The sequence below is a fragment of the Notolabrus celidotus genome, chromosome 8 (assembly GCF_009762535.1).
Source record: "Notolabrus celidotus isolate fNotCel1 chromosome 8, fNotCel1.pri, whole genome shotgun sequence".
Classification (NCBI taxonomy): Eukaryota; Metazoa; Chordata; class Actinopteri; order Labriformes; family Labridae; genus Notolabrus; species Notolabrus celidotus.
This window is the reverse complement of record NC_048279.1, coordinates 13,326,958-13,349,581: the sequence shown is the minus strand read 5'-3', so window position 1 is coordinate 13,349,581 and position 22,624 is coordinate 13,326,958. Positions and strand designations below refer to the sequence as shown.

General features: G+C 41.1%; 1 protein-coding gene across 1 annotated transcript in view; it reads left to right on the top strand.

Moving 5' to 3' along the window:
• The first annotated feature begins 4,685 nt into the window (after positions 1 to 4,685).
• Positions 4,686 to 22,624, top strand: part of sncb (synuclein, beta) — a 39,232-nt gene continuing 21,293 nt past the window's right edge. The window contains exons 1-3 of the mRNA XM_034689277.1: positions 4,686 to 4,957; positions 16,856 to 16,975; positions 17,139 to 17,258. Of these exons, the coding sequence (XP_034545168.1) occupies positions 17,254 to 17,258 (5 nt within the window). The 5' untranslated portion in view covers positions 4,686 to 4,957; positions 16,856 to 16,975; positions 17,139 to 17,253. The remainder of the gene's footprint in view (positions 4,958 to 16,855; positions 16,976 to 17,138; positions 17,259 to 22,624) is intronic.

Here is a 22,624-nt window from a genome sequence, read left to right as displayed (position 1 = left end):
TTCTATGCATGGCTTAATGTTCAGTTTATGGTGTGTGGTTTCTCTTCTGCTGTTCAGAGGAGCTAAACACTCGTGTTTACCGCTGTGGAATCTGTTTACTCTTGGATCTGAAAATAAACATTTCCTTTGAAATGCAAATGGCTGCATGCACAAAAGATTTATAAAAAAAAAACGTGTACCGCTGTGCTTTCTGCCACTCTCCTCTTGGAAACAGGAACATGTTGTGTCTATCCTGAGTTTAAACACAGGTTTGTAGAAAGAGTGTCATCACTTATGATGCTAGTGTCTGAGAAACGCTATCTGAAAGAGAATCTAAGAGTTTCTTTCAGCATTTTTCTGACCACCTTCTCAAAGACAGGAATTTGCATCATTATTGCAACTGTGAATAATGAATAAATTATGCAGAGTTGTATGGTAAACAAATACTGGAGAGTGTGTGGTCTTATGATTTGGCTCCTCTGTCCTGACTGAAGGAACCTTGAAGCTTAGATTATCAGATTATTGAGATTTTTGATCTTCACACTGTGCTTTGAGCTCGATCTCTTTGTACAATGACACTCCAGAAGCCATTCATCTTCTGTGCCAGCAGTTTCTGATGCCTTTTGAGTATCATGAAAGATGCCGTCTTAGTGTTAATCAAAAGAGCTGCTGATCAGTGGCAGAGAAAAGTAATAAAACATGTATAAATGTGGTTAGGTGGGGGGGGTCTTCACATTGGATATACCGCACGTTGTATCTCCCTTCAGATTGATCCCTGTGCTATGCAGCCACGCACTCAACTAACTATGTGATAGGCGAGCTATCCGCACAAGCTCAGGAAATTAAGAATGGATATTTAATGAGCCACTTGGACTTTAATATATCACTTCAAAACATATGTGGGTGGGAGAAATTAATGCAGAGGAAACATCATGTTGGTCAAGAATGAATGTGCTTTATCTCACTATCAGAGTCTGAAATTAGACCATCGAGTTTGTTGTGTCAACTCCTACGAGGGAATTTCACGCAAAAGCAAAGCACTTTAGATCTCCCATTTTTATTGAGCATTACTGTGCAGGGTGAAATTAATCTGTGTGTGCAGAGATTCAAAGATGAGATTGTCTGCTTGTTGTTGAGTACTCCAGTTGTGTATGTGCTGTAAATGGTATGTATTGGAGAAACGACCATTTTAAAGCACATTCTGCAGCAGAAATTTAGATAGCTCTAGTTGTAGCTCGAGGCGAAAGAGTCGAGATTCTCTTGAAAATGTCAGCGAAAGAACTCTGAGGAGCGGTAACGACAGTGACAGCTGACAGTGAATGGGTGGCTGACATGGTGCACAAAACACCAGTGTCACAGATTGTGATGATGCAAAATGAAATAAAGAAAGTGTGATTCATCAGCATAAATCTTCATTTCCCTTGTTTGTGCTCCTATTTTTCACTCTCAGTGATGTGGCACATTGCCGCCTTGAGGTCTAAGTGCCTTGCATAACTTTCAGAAACATTGATTATTCATCTTAGAATACAATTATGATGCATTTCTGCACAGCTGCATTGCTGTTGTATGGATTCAGATTAGGGATGTTTGTTTTATCCTAGAGTATTTTATATATCTTTAAATCTTGCTGGTGCTTTTACAAGGAAATGGTGTGAATCTTGCTTCTTATACTGTATGTAAAATTGAGTTCCTTGCGATCATTACTTTAATTTAGGACTTTGGACTGACAGAAGCAGCTATTTGAACATGTTTCTTTATGATCATAGAATTTATGAAGAGACTTTTTCTCAACTGCCTGACTCAACAATAAGTTAATCATATCACCAACCTGTACATCAATCAATGTTGCAGCTCTAGCACGGTGAAGAACATGAAGAAAACATTACCAAGCCAGATCAATGAACGACACATTTCCATGTCATCCGGCGCTGTGACTTCCCACAGATGCAGCTCTTTGTTGTAATCAGGACAGTCTGTTTACTACCCTCCTCAGCGGTCAAAGGTCAACTGCAAAATGAAAATATCACAGACAGACCGGAGCGTTTTGTGTATTCCCCCACCACAATCAAGTGCTTTACCTTGTTGCTGAATAGAAGTGCTTTTGATCTGAAACGCGGCTGTACTGTTCTCAGATGAAAATGAATATTACATGGAAAAAGCCTTGAGAAGCAATCCAGCTTCCTGTCCTTTGCAGTGATGTAGCGTTTGTCAACAGGAGCTGGGACCACAAGCAGCGCTGTGGGAAAAAGAGCCTGAGCCTCTCTGCAGACTTTCATAGGATTAGTACCTCAAATAGTTTAACTAGCCCGGGTGACAGCTGCTGTCACCTAATTGAATTCTGTAATTCATCATTCATTCTTGTTTACTGCCAGCACAACAGGTGACGGGCTGATGAGACATCTCCGCAGAATTAAATGATGAATGAAACCTACTGCTACTATCCGTGTGTGTCCTGGGCTCCCCACGCACCGAACGGCAGGATGTCTGAGTATTCGCTTACATCAAAGTCAAAATGCAGGTTTCAGGAGGAATCACACACATCTTTTGAACCTGTTCGGCACCCTATCATTCCCTTTCAATGCAGCCCTCCATTATCTCTGACATTGCTCGAGAAAGGGGGAAAGGAGGAAGAAATAACCATTATGAAACGCAATTACAAGTTGCTCAGGGGTCCGAACACCCACGTCTTGCATTACATTGGGCAAAATTTTCTCCAGCCACGGTGAGTGGTTGCTCATACATATTGCACTAAGGAGAGATTATGTCAATCCGTTTCCACCAGGCTTTGACATCGTTTCGCAATAAGTGTAGCACTCAAAAATTGATGCACCTGGATCTCAGCCAAATCTAACTCAGCCTTTAAAAAGAGGATTCAAAAGATAATTTCATTATTGCTCTGCAGTTTAGGATTTCCTTTGAGCTTAAGTTTGCAATTAAGCAATACTACATGAGGGGGAGTGCCGTACACAGTGTTTTCACACACAAATACAAAGCTAAGAGGCTGGTTAGTTTGTATTGCCTAGCTGCCAGCTGTTGACTAGTTGCTTGGTAACAGATATAAATCTGTAAGTAAGGTAAAGTGACACTTTTTCTGAATGGAATAACGAAGGTTGGCACTTATTCAAGCTTCTTTGACAGATGAGCTCAAGCTGTAAATGTTCTGTCTGGGGGCATTCACAGTATAAGCAACTTAAAAACTGATGTTCACCTCGAGCTCTCGATCCAGTCTCTTTATTAACACTCTCTTTGTTTAGACTCCATGTTTATTCCTCTGTAAAGTGAGGAAAATACAGCTCCAGCATCTTGAAAGCGTCTGCAGATGCAGTGGCACCTGATTACTTTCATCAGCTCTTCATTAGTTATGCCTTAATCACAGATCATAGCAGCGGATGCACCTGGGACTGAAATGGTCTTAATACGGCTGCTGGCAGAGATGAGCTCTCCAGCTGTTTGCTGCCGTCCAAAGCTGTCAGCCCTCATTTGAGCCAATTGCCCCGTGGAACTCAATAATCAAACCTGTAATAACCTCACACCACCTCGAATGCACCCCTGTGCAGGGCCAGCATCTGCACGGCCGCCTTCCCTCTCTCCTCCCATCCTCCTCTCCTCCTCCGGCTCAAATCAAAGTGTTTTACAGGTCTGTGTGCAAATGGCAAACAGAGTGTGATTCATTTTGAACTGTTTGACATTAAATTATACCCACCTGAGGCCACCATTTTCAACTTTCATATGGCTCTGCATTTTAGAGAAGCGTCTTTCTATTTCTTTAAATCAAGAGTACACAAAAAGGAGATCAGACTCCAGTGATTCAGTTTTTTATGGTTGTTTCTATACTTACTTTATCTCAAGCTGTTGTTCCTTCACAGTCCAAAAGTTACCCTTTATCTACCTCAATTTGGCGGACAATGAATTAATTATTTTTTCAAAAAAATCGGAGTCTGAGATTTTCAACTGGCATTATGAACGACAGCAGAAAGAGAGAGAAAGTCTTTTATATGCTGATTTGAATACCTTAGCTGAAAACAGCTTTTGTAAATCATGCATTAAAACATCTGATTATCTCCAGAACAGTTTACTAGTCAGCTTTTGCCCATCAGCTTAAAACAGATGCTTTAATGTGCTTAAAATTCAAATGTTGCCTCTGTCAGAGCAGTGAATTAGAAAATACTTTCTTGTGCTCTTATAAAATTTACATTTTTCTACATTAAAGTAATAAAAGGTCACTGTGGAGAGTTAAAATGTTGCAGGGAGCATTTTTAGAGTGTTAGCATACTAACATGCTAAATGAAAAAGTCTCAGGTAAACATGTCTGTTCCCCCGTCATTAACTCTGGGAAATGATATCACTTTAAAGCAACATTATTTCTACTTTCTTTTGGAAAACCGCAGTATTCCCGTCACATGACGTTGAGTTTTGTCCTGTACAGACTTAATGAAACGAGTTTAAAGCTTAAACTTTTCTGGACAGCTTCCCTTTGCTACTTTGCCTAACAAGGCAGGTATTCCATTTCACTCGGGAGCTTTCAGATACGTTTTAGTCTCCGTGGTGTGATGAGGTGCCAAAACTACCAGGGGAAGGCAACTCTGTGGAGAGTCTGTCAGTGTGCTAAGGATCAAAGCCATTTGCAAAGAGCACACACACATCAAACACCGCCATGCAACGTGTTACCTAGCAACCCCAGACCAGGTGTTGCAGAGAGAGGGAAATATTAAAGCCCACATTCTTCCTGTTTTCTGCAAATACAATTTTAAAGGAAATCGATAAAGTCGTGAATGTGTACTGCATGCGAGAAAAGCGGACAAGCTTTTTTTTTCTCCTCCTCAACACCACAGAGAACAACAACGACGGGAACAAGATAAGAGTGTAATATCAAAACATGAGGCGGGGGGAAAGAAAATATGAAGGAGTGACGCATATCCTATGATGGATCTCGCTAATAATGCCCATATCCTGTCCGTACAAGGAAAAACACACTGAAGTAAGTGCCAAAAAAGTGACAGAAACACACACACACACACACACACACACACACACACACACACACACACACACACACACACACACACACACACACACACACACACACACACACACACACACTGCCCTCATCAAAGAGAGGAGTGTGAGATGTGAGGCTAGAAAGGCCCAATTCCACTGAGTGGCCATGTCAAAATGGAGTTAGGCAATTATGTGTGATGCAGCTGAGCACTGAAAGGGAGCTTTGAGCGCTAAGGTGAGCCTGCTGGGTGCTGGTGCATCACAGGCAGCCCTTTATCATGATTACAGTACTGCTGTCATATTAGGAGCAAAATTAAGCAGCGCCACAGTCCTTCAGTTCACCAACGAGCAGGAGGGCGTCCATACCTGCTGTTAGTGGCAATGACTGTATCAAACCGCTGGCAGTGACTGAGGTCAAACCCCCTCGTGGTGAAGTCAAGCATAACAAAACCATAATGGACGACGCTGTAATGTTGTTTTCAATTCACACTGAGATGCAGGTGAGTTTGTGTTTTAGGGGTGTGCGTAACAGCACACGCCTCGGCAGGTTAGCTCTATTTACATACAAAACAGTGTTGGTCATTGCGGGGAGCTAATGTGAGAAACATCAGGAACAATAAGTGTGTGTGCGTGTGTGTAGCCCCCTCAGGAACACTTGAGGCGGCGCGGAGAGAGAGTGATGTGGCAATGCAGCCGTCTCCGCTTGTCTGTTTTAGGCGGAGGAAACAGGTGTAAGCTGTGAAAGTGCTTGATGAATGTTCTCTTTAGTGCCGGTGACTGACTGCCCTTATTCAAACAGCAGACAGCTCCTCTGGCTAAGTACTGTGGGAGCAGATACTGTACATGGCTCACAGAGGCGTATAGTGCAACCAGGCAGACACACACACTCACACACATACAGATATGTACATGTGTGCAAATAAGACGCACACAGAAGATTTTTCTGGATCACACAAAACCTGGTTTTGCTCCGTTTTGATAAGAGGACACTTGCTGGGAACGTGATCACTGATTGATTTTGTTCGTTGATGATAAGAGACATGAGCACTCCACCTGTAGCCCTCCCTCCAGGGTGGTTGGTGTGTAACTGTGGGCGTATTTGTGTGTATGAGATGCATCCACTCTGATAATTATTACACAGAAAGGATGAATAGCCTGCAAGAGGATACAGCCCTGCACATGACAACTTAATCAAGCCGCACAAGGACAAAAATAGGATTAAAAAGGAGGGAGAGGGAATGTGAAAGACGTCTCTCTTTTTTGCGATCTATGAATAGAGTCTGAAACAAAAGGACAGCAGTGGATGGAGCAGTGCGTGATGGAGACAGACTTCTCCCCTCTGGGCTGAACGGATGAGTGACAGATGCACAGGGTCGCGATCTGACTTCATCCCCCCTGACAAAGGAAATACACAAAGTCACATTTAAACAAAGAGCTCGCCTTCCAAACTTAGCTTTCATCTCGTTCAGTCTGACGCATAAAAGAGAAAATTCAAACACGCGCACACACACACACACATGCACAAAAAGCACAGGCAAGCAAATCAGCAAACGCCCACCCTTTACAGCAGTGCATCCTTTATTACTTTTAGGTTATTGCTTTTTCTTTTCTCGGCTGCTGTCTGACCCACTCTGCACCATGCTTTTATGATGTTTCTGTTTGATCTTTCTTTAATGCTACATGCAATTATAATCCAAATGTGAATGCAGAAGTGAAAGGGGCTCTGCATAGGTGGAAAGTATCTATCATTTCTGCTCCACTATTGTCACCTTTATCGATGTAATGATAAACATGATGTGAATTGGGGATGATGAGGGCTTCTTTAAATCATTATTGGTGTGGGGAGCTACATGGCCTCTTGTAACCTTTCAGTTGACACACTGCTCGTGTCCCAAAGAAACCAATTACTCCCTTGTCTGAAGCTTTTCTGCAGCTCGATATGCCAACTTTTATCCAGGCACGCTTTGGTCTGGGGCAGTAGTTATTCACTATTATCTATGCATTTCTCTTCTTTAATCTCACACTTTGGATGGCTCATAAATTACAAAAAAAGAAAAAGGTTTTGTTGCTAACTTTTGTGCTGACAGATAAATAAAATCCTCTCAAGCACAACTGGATTTATGGAAATAATAGGCAATTACAAAACGTTGAGAAGGTTTTGTCAAGTGCAGTAATGTGGAGGTAATGTGAATTGGTGTTTAAGGCAGTGAAGCAAAGACAAGCAACCAACATAGCTACAGAACTGGTTCATTTGGTGCAGCAGGGCAGTAATCATGTGACACAAACAGCAGACTACCTACAGTATCATCCTGAATCCAGTAAATACAGCCTTTGTTCTCACACTATGTGTGTCCATGCTGCCTGTTACATAATGCAGCACAGTCGTGCCTCATTGATCACAGTTACACCAAGATCAGCTGTGCTAGGAAAAAAAAGAGTCCTGCTTTGAATGGAGAATAGTTGTACAAGTTTTCAGCACTAAATAAAAAGATTTATATCAAAAGAAAATTTCTATACACGCTCTAACTTTTGATGCCTTCCAACACTTCTTGTGGTCTGCAGCTTGAAGCCCTGGGAGAGAAAAGAGACTGCTTGATCTGGCTCCAGTTTTTCACTGGGGAAAACTGTACACATGTAAAGCTTTGGTTGTCACACATTTTCAGCCAGCTAGCTGTGTGCTGTCTGACAGGAAAGTCTCAGTGGATGTGTGAATGATTATGATTCTATCACCAAAGCTTGAATATTTGTGGTTTTAAACAGGTGTTAACAATAATTGAAATGGGAGCTATTAGCATTTTTGAAGAGGGCCTGATAGATCTAACTTTATTTAAGACGAAAGGCTAGCATAACACAATAAATCTGTCACTTTTTGTAATTTGGTGTCCAGACATGGGTAATAGTGAACATGATGATGTTACACATTATCTGGATAATCCTTAGAGAAATGTTAATGATTGCAAAGAACTAAATGTATGCCTTCAACCAGGGGCAATTCTAGGATCGGATGTTTAGGGGTGCTGAGCCGGGCAAGATACATTTCACTGTTTTGTACATTTTAATGCAATTTCATTCCCACATTTGTGAAAGAAAAGATAACACTTTTTGGGAAAGTCTGTGACTAAACCATCAAATCTGATAATGGTTATTTAAATGCTGAGCCACAGAAAAAGAGAAATGGATTGGAATCATAAAAGAAACATACGGTAACCCTAATTTCAGGGGAAAGACAACTCCTTTTGATACAGCAGCTCCTCAACATATACATAAACAGTATGTTTCTGAAGTAAACCAGCCCCCTATAGTGAGTACCAAAAATACCAAAAAGTTGACATTTTTGAGTTATTTTTTGGACTTTGATTTGAAATGCAATGCACAACATGTAAAAACGCTGTGGAGCTGCCATATTTTTGTTGTTAAAATGTTACGTTTCAACCAAGTACTGTATGGTTTTGAAACTTGTGTAGCTTGTTAAAAAGGACATAAAGTTAAAATCTCTCAAATTTTAGGGGTGCTGGTATTCAATTTAGAGTTGCTTCAGCACCCCCCCCCCCCCCCCCCCCCCCCCCCCCTCCAAAAGGGCTAAAAACACCTATGCCTTCAACCATTCCTACCAAGAAAAACATCTCAACATGTAAATGCAACAGAGTGAAAATGTCCACTGTCATAAAACAGCATGTACACAGGATTTAATGGGGCACCTCACCCTGTGAACATGTTAATGCAAACACTTTCACAGAAGTCACAGTTATGAAATCTGGTCATTTGTACTGTCATGTCTTAAACTTTCATTCATTACACAACAGCTTAAAGTACTTAAATTGGATTGGTCATTACATAGCAACAGTTCATAGGAACAGTAAGTTATTCTCAATAGCAGACCATTGTTGTAAAGAAGAAATTTTAGGAATACCTTTCATATCAATGCACAGAAATGTCCAGCCAATCTGATGTTGGTTTGTCTATGGTTAGAAACTAAGAAAATAGACAAAACGGGAGAAAAGGCAAGAGAGGTTAAAGACACCAAAAACTGTTGGGTTTGAAGACGCAGAAGAAGTAAACACTCAACAGAACTTGGAATGGTATCAGCTTTGATTAAGGACAAATAAATGACAAAGAAACAGTCACAGACGCTGAAAGTGACATGGCGGAAAAGCTTGATCAGGTGCAGTGCTGATTCATGTGGTGCTGCTAACTGCAATATCACCACTGGCAGAAATACTCAGTTTGATGTGAGTAAAAACAGCTAAGTTAGCTCATTGTAAAGAGGTGGTATAATACGTTTTCATATTTTAAAAAGAAATATTAAGTTAAAGTGTTCCATGTCAATATCAAAAGTGAACAAAGTTTCAACTTGTATGGTAAACTTGTGTTTGAGTAATCCCAGGATGAAACAGCAGGCTTCTCTGGGCAGCTTGTTTAAGACGTCACATGAGAATTACACAAGAGGGACATTGAAATATGCTTAAATCATGACATCACCCATGAGTCTCCTTTAAAAGAGCACTGTAAATGTAACACTTACCAAACAGAATGTCCTGCTCCTGTTCTTTGTTGCTGGAGATTTTTTGTCACTTTGCAAACGTTGTGGGTCAGATTTGGGGTCTCTAACTGTAATCATATTATCTTATCAATTGCCATATCATTTACCATGTCATTTAAAAGAGAAACACTCAATAAGGACAGTGTAATTTGGCAACAGTGGAGAAGCTTCCGGAGAGCTGAAAGCTGAAAAACAGTGCTGAAATGAACCGATTCAGACAGAAGCTGATGAAGCTGAAGACGCTGAAATGAGGGTTTGAAAGACACCAGCCTGAGATCAATGAAGAGGTTTTTTAAATCATGCAAAGCCACTACAGAGGTTTCACATGGACTGTATAAAGACTGAAAAGAAGCGTAATTCCCTCTCTTTAAGAAAGCGACAGTGTTAACTGTTACTATGGATGCAGTTCAATCTGTGAGTGTAAAAGACTATCTTCATCTGCAGCCCACTCACTATACATTATCCCATACACATTGTAGAGGAATTATGTCCAATTTGCGTCATTTGGAGTTGAATACACGGTACAAATTATATCAAATTAACCTTCATGCCTCAACTTACACTTCAAAAACCTAAAGCAGGACTTCAAATGAAAGTTGTTTATATGAATAGACAAACATACATTCATAGGCTGTCATTATGACTCATCTGCTTTTATTCCACATTCATCTCTTACATGCATTCCCAAGTAATCTTCCTGAAGTTAACCATGATTGAAAGTATTTGTGCCTCTTGTTGGATTCACAGAATTAAACCTGCTTCTTTTCTCTGGAGGTCACTGTGTTTGATTAAACCACTTGAAAATGAATAAACGCATAACTCACATTTCTGTTGCATGTATTTAAAATGCACCTTGGTGATATAACATCATGTTCTCTAATTCTTATCCTATTAGTACACGTGCAACCCTTAAATATAGTTTTTGTATCAAAATGGCCAAACACATCCCACAGCAACATTTTTATCTGTGAGCAGACGCATGCTTCATCAAACTTTAATCACTCCCAAGTGGTGTCCTCCTCTAATCGAACACACTCAGGCCACTGCCCAGTGAGTCACTGAGGAGGCGGAAGAGTGGAAATGTTACCGTTTACCCTTTTCAAATGAAATAGACATAAACATAAATAGACATAAATAAACATAAATTATATGACATGATCACTAAATTCCCTTATGGCTCTGTGACATAAACTGAGCTTTTTCTAAGTTACATTTCATGGCTCTGTATCCTCTTGGGTAAGACAAAAGGAAATGCTGTATTAGTTGGAGTTATTTGTTGTTTGTTTTGGTGCTTGTAGTGTTTTATAGCGTGTGATATTGCATCTTATATATCTGTGGGTCTTTATCATTCACCTTTGTTGCCCCATGTTGCTACTTTTCCCTCTTTCAGTCCAAACACATGCAGCTCTCATGAATAAGAGACTTAATTTCCTGCAGTGAGTGTTAACTTGAGTGCGGATATGTTTGTCTTCATATGTCAGCTCCTGTAGTACGGTGTAGAGTTCACGCACCTACAGGTCTCAGATCCCAGAGCCTTTGAACAGGATGAGAAGGTATAGAAGATGGACTGATGGATGTTACACGTCAGTGTGCATTGATTTGATTTGTATCAGTGACAGACTGGAGAGGTAGGAGCTCTGAGAGTCACATCACTCAGACATGTCAAATATAGCATGGTGTCATTCGTGGGTGACACAGACAACTCCAAAAGTAAAAGGTAGAGTTGAAATCCCTAAAAAAAAAGTGTTTCTGACTTTAAATGCTACTGCAGAGACCAGAATTACCCCTACTAAATCTGAAACGTACTATATGCACACACATTTCATAAAACAAACTGAGAGCTCACAAACATTTTCAGATCTAATTTGCTAGAACTAAAAAAACCAAGTAAATTATTCTTCCTTCCAGCACTTATTGATCGCCTGTTAACTATGTTTATGAAATTCAATCCAGAGCTGCAGTGAGTTTACTGGGTATTTTTACATAACATTTTCTGCAGAATACAATTAGAGAAGATGTTTCAGATGCCTACTCAGGTTACAGTAGTGATGGACAGATAATCAATGGCAAGTCAACATTGTGCTGTCAAAATGTTAACAGGAAGTTGAAAGTGTGAAGCTCCAAACTCTGACAAGAAAGCAGATCCCTTTTAGAGAGTTCAATACACTGACCACTAAGCAGCTCATAAATTATTATACTCTAATGATACTGTTGAAACTTGTTGGCAAAAGTGGGAATTGCTGTTCATTAATATGTTTTACAAGTAAATATTAACGACAAACTCAAAATTGTAGAAGGTGAAATCTATGAAATCAGAAAATAACCTGAGTAATTTGCACTAAATCAAATTACTCAAGTGAACTACATGCTAATTTATACCACTTTGTGTGTTACTAACTTTAGTATTTCTTGTTTTTTTGTTTTTTTGAGGGCTTCCAGGGCATAGCAGTGATGCAATCACGTGCCTTTTCTGTCCATTTCAGCACACCATAGTTAAGTCACATTCCTGCTGCTGCCCTTATGGTCAATAGTGATAACACTGCACTTTTGAATGGTACATTTCCCTTTACAAGCTCACAGTCAAAAATAGTATGCACTTTTTGACAAACAGAATTCAAATATCACCAAAGTACTTTAAGTCTCAGCTACCATTTACGAGCTTAGCATACAGGTGCAGCTAATCAGACTGATGACAGCAAGCGACCACAGCGAAAAAGCCAGCAGGACACAATTTTGAGTGTGTGAATCACCACAGACCCGTGAGTGAAACAACGCTTGCTTAATGGGTGGAAACCAAACGGCAACCTCCAGTCTCAAAACATGAAGCCAAAGTGTTAAAAACTGGAGTTCATTGAGCGCCCGCCTGAGGCTGGCTGTAGAAAAACGGGAAACCACATACACACCAATTCAAAAAGACGATCTTTGCAGCATTAATAAACATGTTTACAGCCTGGTTCAAATAACAGCTTCGGTCTGAATAGCTAATTTCAATATGTCTCCCACCGACGATTGGCTTCAAAACAGCGCTTCAGAAATGGATGGATGACGTCATGGATACTGCGTCCATTAGTTATACAGTTTATGGTAGAAACAGACTGCAGGCCAGTCAACATTGTGGAGGACTCTGGTTTAAGGGCCTCAAGTTGGCACGTTGCCCCCAGTTATATGCCTCTGAATCACTGGTAACAACAGTTTCATACAGGACCTGTATGAAACAGAGAAAGCAACCAAATCAGAACTCCTGAAAAATGCAAATGCTGTCCCAGTAACCAGGGATCATAAGACATCAGTGAGTAACACAATCATCTTGAAATAAGATTAACACTGATTTTGTATGCACATTTCTTAAAGTGTAACAGTTTAATTTAAAATATTAAAAAAAAACGGCTATATTTGACAGAATAAGAACTTTGAAGCTGTCTCCTACCTCTAAGTCATGGTCACTGAACACAATAGTGTAGCAGAGCAGCATTCATTTGAATAATAAATCTAAAAGTCAAGATCATTAAGAACATTTCATTGCATTCATTTGATAACCAAATCCAAACATTGGTAAGAATTGCTTTACAGTGTTGATATGGACTCAAAACGTTTTTTTAAGGAGCAAAATAATGAAATGTTAATCATATGATTAAAAACAGTTGAAATTCTGTGAGTAATGTACTATTTGTACTATTATACTATTCTGAACATAGGTCTTCAAATCTGAGCCTCTGAATAACTGTAAAGAAATGTTAATCAGTTTTATATTTATGGGAATTTTTTAATTAATTTAAAGGGTTTGTTTGGTTCCCTAATAACGCTCAGCTTTGTCTGACATACTGCTGATTGGTTCCAAGATTTGGAGTGAGCTCTAGTTTGAGTCGAGATGCTGGCTTATTTAAATACCAGCTTTATGCGGCCACATTTCGGTCAGCAAGTTTTCTGTGAGTACTTGATCTGGAATGGCAGAGAAATCTTTTTGGATAGCTGTCCATTGTGTTTCAGCCAGAATTGAAATGGATAAGAACAGGCACACACAATCAACACATATGGCTTCCAAAAACCAAGAGTGGAATGCTTCCTGCCACTCAGGCTACACCAAGGAAAATAAACCAAATGGCCACTTGTGACCGTGTAGCAGCATCATACAATGTCAACAATCACGTCTGCATTATACAAAAAGTGGGTAAACAACAGACTGAGGGACACAAATTGGCTCAACACCAGCTGTCTAATTAGCTTTGTGCTGCTCTTGAAAAGCAAACAAACAGCGAGAGCTGGACGGTCTGAAAGGCGTCCAGGCATCGGTTCTAAGTGTTCTGTTTCCCCCAAAATCAGAAGGGGTGCTCCAGTTCTGTGAGCACAGAGGGAGGGGGAGGCTTCAAATAAGACACACAGATTAGATCATACGTTAAGTCCCCAGAAGGCCTTTGCTCGGTTATTTTGGAAACACTCTAAAGACTCACAAGAGGCTCAGGCAGAATTTACATTTTAATGAAGCCGTAGCTGATTACTGTTACGTGAAGTTCCTCATAACTGCCTAGTTAAAGCTCATGAAAGTGCACGTGAAGCATGTATACAAAAACACTGAATAAAAGCCTGATGCACATGTGCCCTATTAATTTAACACACTCCTGCTGAGAGACTGCTGCAGAAACAAACTGTCCTGTAAACACAGAGAGAGCACAGAGAGGACACTCAGGGTGCATTTCAGGTCAAAATCACAGTCTGTCCTAGCATTATGTGGGAAAAACATTTGCAACAAATTTTCCTGCATTAGAAAATCAAAGAAGCAGAAGCTCTCAGGTTACAAAGGCCCTGAGGGGATCACATAAAAATATGAAGGGAAGCAACAAATGGAGCTGTCTTTTTTTCTTGTAACATCACATTGACAGGGAGGGGGATGATTAGCAGGGGCACTGTTACAAGTAGCACGGTGACGACTGTTACTGACGAGTTTTGTGCGGTGAAAGATGACACGTATCATGTCAGAACCGTCAGGACTCGTCACTTCACTCTCATTTAGCAACAGCCTGTGTGGGAGTGGAGACAAATCCACGGCCCCTCGTCGTTATCAGGCATGCAGCAGTCGGAGGCGTGAGTGATGATTAGTCACATACAGTGGTGGCTGTTTTCCACCCGTTGTCGCTAAAAATGATGGCAGCGATGGCAAGTGGAAACTCCTGCTAATGACATTTTTATGAGTGACATCAGACACTCAGTGAGGCGGTTTCATGTTGCTGTGGAAAACAAATCCAGCTTTTTTCTTTTCAGTGAAACCGAGTCCTAACAGTTCTTTAAAAATGATCAGCTCCTCCCTTGTAAATGGCTCAAGCTCCTGGCAATGCCAGAATAGGAGACATCTTATCTACCCCCCGCCCCCTTTATCGCTCAGCCCCAGTGGAAACTATTGCAGGTAGCTGGTTGTCATATGCAGCTCAGCATAGTTTGGCAGCTCCCATGTGATAAAACATAGCACAACAGTCCTGCAGGGTCTCAGATAGCACCGAGGGGAAATATGAACCCTGTGGTGATTTATATCTGCCTTATTAAAGAGCTGACCTTGACCGTGGGGAAAACTGGATTATTCAGATTATTTAACAAAGAGGGATGATGTTATGCTGTTGAAATGAAGAGCCTCCGTCTTTTCATGCTCTCTATTTTTTCCCCTCACGCTCTCTCTGTCTTGCGCTCACAAGCATCCAGTCTTCATTGTCCTGTTAAACAAAAGGAAAGGCTGATGCAACAGTCTGTGGCCAGGCGGCTCTCTGGCACAACATTAACACAGCAGACACTGACTCGGCACTCGCTGTAGGTTAACGCTGCTCGAGCACACAAACAGCACACGCAGACAAAGCCTGATGAAAGGATCCTGCAGGTGATTGAAGGGAAAAGTAGAGCCTGTAAACTGCAATTCATGGCAGTACAAATCCTTTTTTTCTCAGCTACAAACACAAAAGCGAGTAATTTTTGACTTGTGGAAGATTTGTTTAAACAGGCTTTTTCATCCCAGACTATAATTAATTTGGATAGGCCTGCATTTCCCCTTCTGCTACCAACATTTCCTGAACATAATTAAACACGACTCTTTCAACCAGACATTTTTTGACACACCAAAAATGAGCAAATATAAACCCTTACTAGCAATCACCTTGATAGTGGAGCCCTGGGTTGGGTTAAAGCTCATATTGAACACCAGTTATTGTGAGATGACAAGTGCTGCTCCCCCAGGATGAAGGCCAGTCCTTGCATACATGAATCTAAAGGTATTTACATCCCTGAAGTGACTGAGAGACATTGAGTTGACCTCACATTACAGGGTCATTTCTCTCCTTTCTCCTCTCCCACATGGAACATTAGCGCTCCTTTTCTTTTATCCTCTTTATCTCCTCCCTCCCTTTTCTCCCTTTCCTTTCTCATTCTCTCCTCTGCTCTCTGTGCGGCTCGCTCCTTTTCCCCCACCGCTAGACGTTATCTCAAAGACCAGATCACCATGGCAACAATTAGTCACATCGTCATCGCCCACTCTCGTATTTGATGGCTGTTTTTATTTTGGAGGGTTTGTCGATGCACCCATACCTCGCTGGCAGATCGCCAACTAACCTGTTCTTGTGATGGAGGAACAATGTTGCCATCTGTTGGATCCTTGTGTTTGCACACAGCGGCCAGCTTTGAAAAGCATCCAGCGTTCCTGTGATGACTCATGACAGGCAATCACATGCCAATTAAGACCTTCGGCTGCACCCAAGAGCTGTGTGGCTCAATCGTTTTTCACAAGTTTGAAACACATCTAAGTCAAAGAAGTTGCTCTTTGAAAGGTCCTTATGCTCCGTGGCAAGTCGTCTCATAGAAATGGAAAGCAAAGATACCGTCTCCTTCTGGTTTCTGATGAAAAATGCAGCCGTGGACGCATAATAGTGGCATGAAACAGGCCAGCTTTGGTAAAAATACTGTATGAGTAGCTGGATGGCAGCTTGGTAAATCAGAGATGGAAAATATTTGGGCTCACGACCAGGAATCACATTTATTTAGCAGGTGCCATATTGTATATCTCCAAATGAAAAGAGCTGTTTCCTGCAGCAGGGTCCCGACTAATGTGAGAGATAATATATTGGCTGAGATTTTGGCTGAGTGTTACCCTTGAAATCTTGGATCTGTTTCTGCTCTCTGGAGGCGCTAATTAAGTTTTTTTTCCCCCTAAGTCTTACCGTTAAGTGATGTAATACTTCATAGTCACAAATAATTTTCCATGTGGGACGGATCATTGCTCTTATTATTTATTCTGCTCACTCAAAAGCCTGCCAAGAAAGAGAGTATCAAATGTTTACCTCTACATTATTGGGATTTCTTTCACAGATAGTGCTAAGAAAAGGTATTCCTCAGCACCAAAGAGCAGGAACAAAGCAGGTCATTCAGTGGGAGATCATGTAACGCTGCAGGTGAATGAACTCAGATCTGCAGGCGCTGATACCACAGGTGAGGGACCGCTGCTGGCACACAAGCACAGAGATACATCCTAATTACTATTCTGCAGAGATCATACTGAACATCTTTATTTCTATTGTATGGATTGTCTTCTAAAGATAAATGACCATGTTGCTCTGACCAGACACTGGCACACGACTGTGTTTGCTTTCAGGTTTCTTCCAAGAGAAGACAGCTGCTTTCTTGGACCCTGAAGCTCAGCTATGGCTGCCAGACACCTGGAAATAAAAGAGACAATTGGCCTGCAGATGCTCAGTGGTCCTGTGTAAATGGAGTGAGTAGTGTCTTCATCAGCTCTGCAGCAGTGGAGGAGCTTCACTGTCAATATGCAAGTGGATTTAAGCAAAGCTAGCATATAAAAGCCTGATGTTTTACGGTTGGAAATGTATATCTAATCTAAACAGATAATGGTAAGCAAACTAAACAGACTAAAGACAAGAAGCACATATTTCACTTTAACATATGACACTATAGATTCTGTATCTTTCCTTTTAAAACACGCTCTTTTGAATTCACATTAAAATTCAGAACCAGCCCTTTAGAAATAAAAGATTTTACAATATTTTCCATTTAATTTACCGTCAAGTACATTTTTTAAGTTTCCTCCCCAAAGTGTTTCTATATTTGGTTGCACATTGTAGCACCCCGCCGTGAGGTAAATGATACCCCAAAAAATTGGCTTAAAACTCTCTGAAATTTTCTGCATTTTATGCTTTGCAAATTAGTGCAAGCACCTCGTTTCCTTTCATTATTTATTCATTGGTAGCAAATATTTTTCTCTGTATATCCATGCGGAGGCTTTTCCCCTTCAGAAGACAAAGATACAGTAACCCAGGTGCTTTGAAAAATAAAAAAAAGAGCTCAACCTTTTCATGCCTGCACACTATACACCCCCAAAAACCATAGGGAAAACATTATCTTGCCACAGAGGGATAAAAATAGTTTGTGACTTGTTTTTCAATTACTGCTGAGTTTTTCTGAGTGAGGCAAAAAACTGTTCCCGTTTTTTTCCACACAGATTTGCATAAAGTTTTATGGAGATTACCAGTACAAAAATGCTCTGACTGTTGATCCTATGCCAGTCAGAGTTATTCAGGGATCTGGCTCAGATATCTTCAAATATCCTGAATATCAATAGGACATTATGTAACCACATCAAGACAGCTTTGAGTTTAATCTGCTTTAGCACCTTTAGGTTCCAAACACTCATTATTGCGCCTGTTTTTCTGAACTGAAGCTGATCTTTAGGAGTGCGTTTTCACAAATCTGTGTATAAATTATTGTTCATGTGCTTTTAATGAGCATTTGGTTGCATTTGCATGCTTTAGAACAGTTGGTTTGGCCAATTACCTACTGTAAGTCATCACACCAGTCTCCAGACCTTACACAACTCCATTTAATTAAGCTGCACAGACATCCTAACATAGACAGACTGCACTCATTGTTAAAGCCTTTCCGCGAACCTTTAAACGTCTGTTGTACTAGACGTCCTCAAGACTGCATTGATCCTCTCGGGTACATTAACCTATCAATGCAGGAGGCACTGTGCATTATGATTAAGCAGAGGGAAAACATCCCCGTTCCTCTCTCAGAGGTCAGAGGGAGGCAGCTACAGTAAACCACAGAGCACAGCGTGGAGTCAAGTCCAGTGATTAATATTGATGAAATGAGAGTTCATGCTTTGCCATATCTATCATGGAGCGAAGATACTGTGACTGAGTGTGTCCAGTGGTGTCATGGGGACATTAAGGCTGTGGCACATCTGGACTGTATAGATGGCTCTGAGGTATCGATAGTGACACATGGTTGAGACACAAGAAGAAGGAAGCTGGGGGGGTGGGGGGGTGGGGGACCTCCAGCCATTGAGGTGCAGTGTAATTAAAGTGCAGGGGCTACTCGTGGCGCTGGCGGGCTCCTTGCCACGTTTCCCATTGACTTTCAAATGGATGAGGAAGGTCAACAGCAAGGTGTTCAGAGCAATCTCCACAAATTGTTGGACTGAGGCTTGATAATCTCCAAGGCTTTAATGGATCTCAGATCTGTTTACCAAGTGAGTGCACCTCACAAAGTCATTTGGCAATTGTTTTACCCTCTAACACAATAATAGAACTGGAATTGGCTTTTTGATCAATGACATAAGTGGTTAAGTTGATATATTCAATAAGCACGACAACCTTGAGCCTCATAGAATTACTGTGTGCATTTATGTGCGTGCATGTCTGAGAGTTACAGAGAGACAGATGTGTGGTGTGTTTGTACTGTACTCCTATAATTGTATGGACAAATTCTGCGAAGATACAGACACATCTGTTTTGATTTGACTCTGCAGTACTCATTAGATAGTTTTCAAAGTGTTTCTCTTCAGTTGTTTGACCCATAGTTCATCTGTGAGTGAGAAAAAGATATTCCCATACATAATAAAGTGCATAATGTAGCACTGTGCTCTGTTTGTTCAATGCTGTGCGATTATTCCAAACTCTCTGGACAGCTGGTTATTACAACAAGGCTAACTATAATTAAAAAAACAAAACTGCTGAGTGTGCACTAGCAAGAAAAAAAGAGTGAGGAGGAGGAGGAGGGAATGAAGAATGTTCTGTTCTGTTTTGTCATGTGTAAGAATTACTAAATTTCAACCAAGGCTGAGAAGAGGAGAGAGCAGGGAGTTTAGTGAGGAAAAGGGACCCTGGTCACAGTGCTCCGAGTTGATCTGAGGGCTGTAATGTTTCCTCTGGTCTGCTCTCAGGCATTAATGGTTGAATGGATCGGATTGGACATGCCTGAAGACTTAACCAGCCTCTAGATTTGCTCCCAGCAAATCTCAACAGCCTGCATCTTAAGCTCAAATAAGCACTGTGGTCACTGGCCTCCCAATAATTTGAACAACTCCCAAGTGAAGCAACCCCTTTCTCATTTGTAGCTCATTTATCTGATAGTTATGCGGTTTGCCAAGGCAGAGGCAAACCAAAGCAGAGAGTCAGGAGCATGCAGAGAGGGAGAGAGAGAGAGAGAGAGAGAGAGAGAGAGAGAGAGAGAGAGAGAGAGAGAGAGAGAGAGAGAGAGAGAGAGAGAGAGAGATGAGTGCTAAGCAACTGGAGTTAAATAATTTTACTTTTACAGCACCAACTCTGACAGGAAAACAAGAGTCTAAAACACATAATTTCAGAAGCTCATACTTAAAGATGGTTGTTGCCCATAAAAATGCAGGATTTCAGTCTCTCAAGCAGACACATTAAAAGTGAAAAAGAGCAATGTGATTTCAGAATTCTTTAACCAGGACTACTTACGACTTGTTATGCCGCATTGCAGCTCAGATGCAGTTGTGAAATATCCACCCTTTGGAGCCTTTTAAGACAGGATTCTCTTTTCCACTTCTTCTTTGTCATCTTAATTTCACTGCAGCAATATCCATAATTCACAGCAATTTTCTTGGGCCTTCTTGTCTTTCCCATGTGAAAAAGTTTTGAGATGGATTCCCCCTAAGTTTCATGAAAAAAAGTGTCAGATTCTCAGGCGAACAATGAGAACACTATTACAAGACTTGGCACAGAAAAGCCTCAAAGGCCTTGGCACAAAAGCCTGTACAAATTGAGAAGATAGAAGTGCAAACTCATTAGCTTACCAGGTTTCCAATCACAGCATTTTTTATACACTGGATGTCTCAGTCTGCACAGCTCTCATCTGATGAGAGCCATTTTGCCCGACTTCAAAGGATGCGCTCAGCCTCAGAACTTGTGTCTGACGTCTCCAGCACTGATATTTTATGTCCGAACATGCATGGCGAGATATGTTTCACCTTAAAACCTCCTTTTTCCTTTTTATTGAATTTGGCCCATGACCTCCATCAGCAGAGCATGACAGCCCGCCATCTTCCATTCTTCGAGCACAGTAAATCCTGCATTGTAAGAGATGGCTACTTGCTGTTCAGATTTTTTTCATATTTTGTGCTTTTGCGAGAGTGTGACAAACTTCCTTCGCCACACTTTCTTCAACCACTTTTCAGAGTGTGAATCTATCTGTGCCCATCCAATATAGAGCTAAAAGACAGCCCAGATATTTCCCAAATGGCATCCAATATGGCACAGAAACAACACTAGACTTTTTGTTTAGGGGCACAGACAATTTGAAACTCAGATAAATCACCTAGTTTGATCTTGTTTCAAAATACACTTACTGCCTGGAAAATATGAAAAGCCTAAGTCGGAAATTGCAACGTGTTTCAGCCTTGTAACAGGTAGAGAGAGCTTTATATTCGACACAACAATACTTGTGATATCACCTGCCAGTGCTCCACAACAAAGCAATGTCTGATGACACAAAAATCACAAATCCCACAGTCAAATATGCTCTTTGTGATGCAAATGAAGCTGCTGTAAACACGTTTGACTTATCACATGTAAGCACGTTTGATATTTTGCTCTGCTCCTTATTTGCTCTCTGTCAACCCGACTGCATGTCTTGGCTCCTGCCATATCAAGTATTTAATCTGCAGTTTGAATATTATGATTGCACTCAATCCTGGATTCATTTACGTAAGTGACTGGATTCAAAACTGCAGCCGCACGCACATACGTCCTCTGCACCCAGGCTATCAATGTGCTCCACTTTTAATCGTCCCCCTGGGTACACCATATGGGAGATTTTGAAAGATATACTGCTGTCATTCATGATTCTGACATTTTTAAGAAAATGTGCTGCCTTGCACAATGATGGTGTAGCTAAGATATGACCCTATTATGCCATTAAGCTTCGTACCTCAGATTCTGCAGCGTTCATTTTCAGACAGCTCGTCTCCTGCACCATTTTCATCCTGTTCTGAGAGAAGCTCCTCTGCGATGCTGCACCACCATCTGCTGGGGAGCTGACAGGCAGAGCTCGTCGCAGCAAATGCTCGACTCTCCTCCGTCCTCTCTCTCTATAGCAGAGATTGATTTCTCTGCCTGTCACTGATGACATTGTACGACTGCTGTGTTTGAATTAGCAGCCTTCTGATAAAAGAATACAAATGAATCAAATCTCTCTGCACTTAAAATCTTGCAATTCATTGACAAAATAAATTGGGGCTCTGTAGCGGTTTCAAAAGCTGCGCTGATATAGCTTTAAATTGACAGCGACCTGTGACAGCTCCAGTTTCTGATTAGGCTGGTGTCTGGCAGTGAAGGAGAGGTGAGTGCCTGACTCGGTTCAGCATGGACAGCCAACAGCCACAGCTGTTTGACTCCTCTAAAAGACAGCACAACACATTATGTAATGCAATTATGAATTAACATTAATAGCAGGCAATTGTGCAGGCAGGCTGCCAGCTGGGATGTGTTTTTATAACTGCCAAAAATTGACAAATAAAAGAAATACAGCAAACCTTTTCCTGTAAGGGGCAACATCTCTCTCTCTCTCTCTCTCTCTCTCTCTCTCTCTCTCTCTCTCTCTCTCTCTCTCTCTCTCTCTCTCTCTCTCTCTCTCTCTCTCTCTCTCACACACACACACAAACACACACAAACACACACACACACACACACACACACACACACACACACACATGCAGCTAGACGAAACCTATAAGTTATCCTTCCGCTCATGCAGTGAGCCTTGAGACAGTTTAACAAATTGCTATGACATAATTGTAATATTGCTTCCAGTATGTCA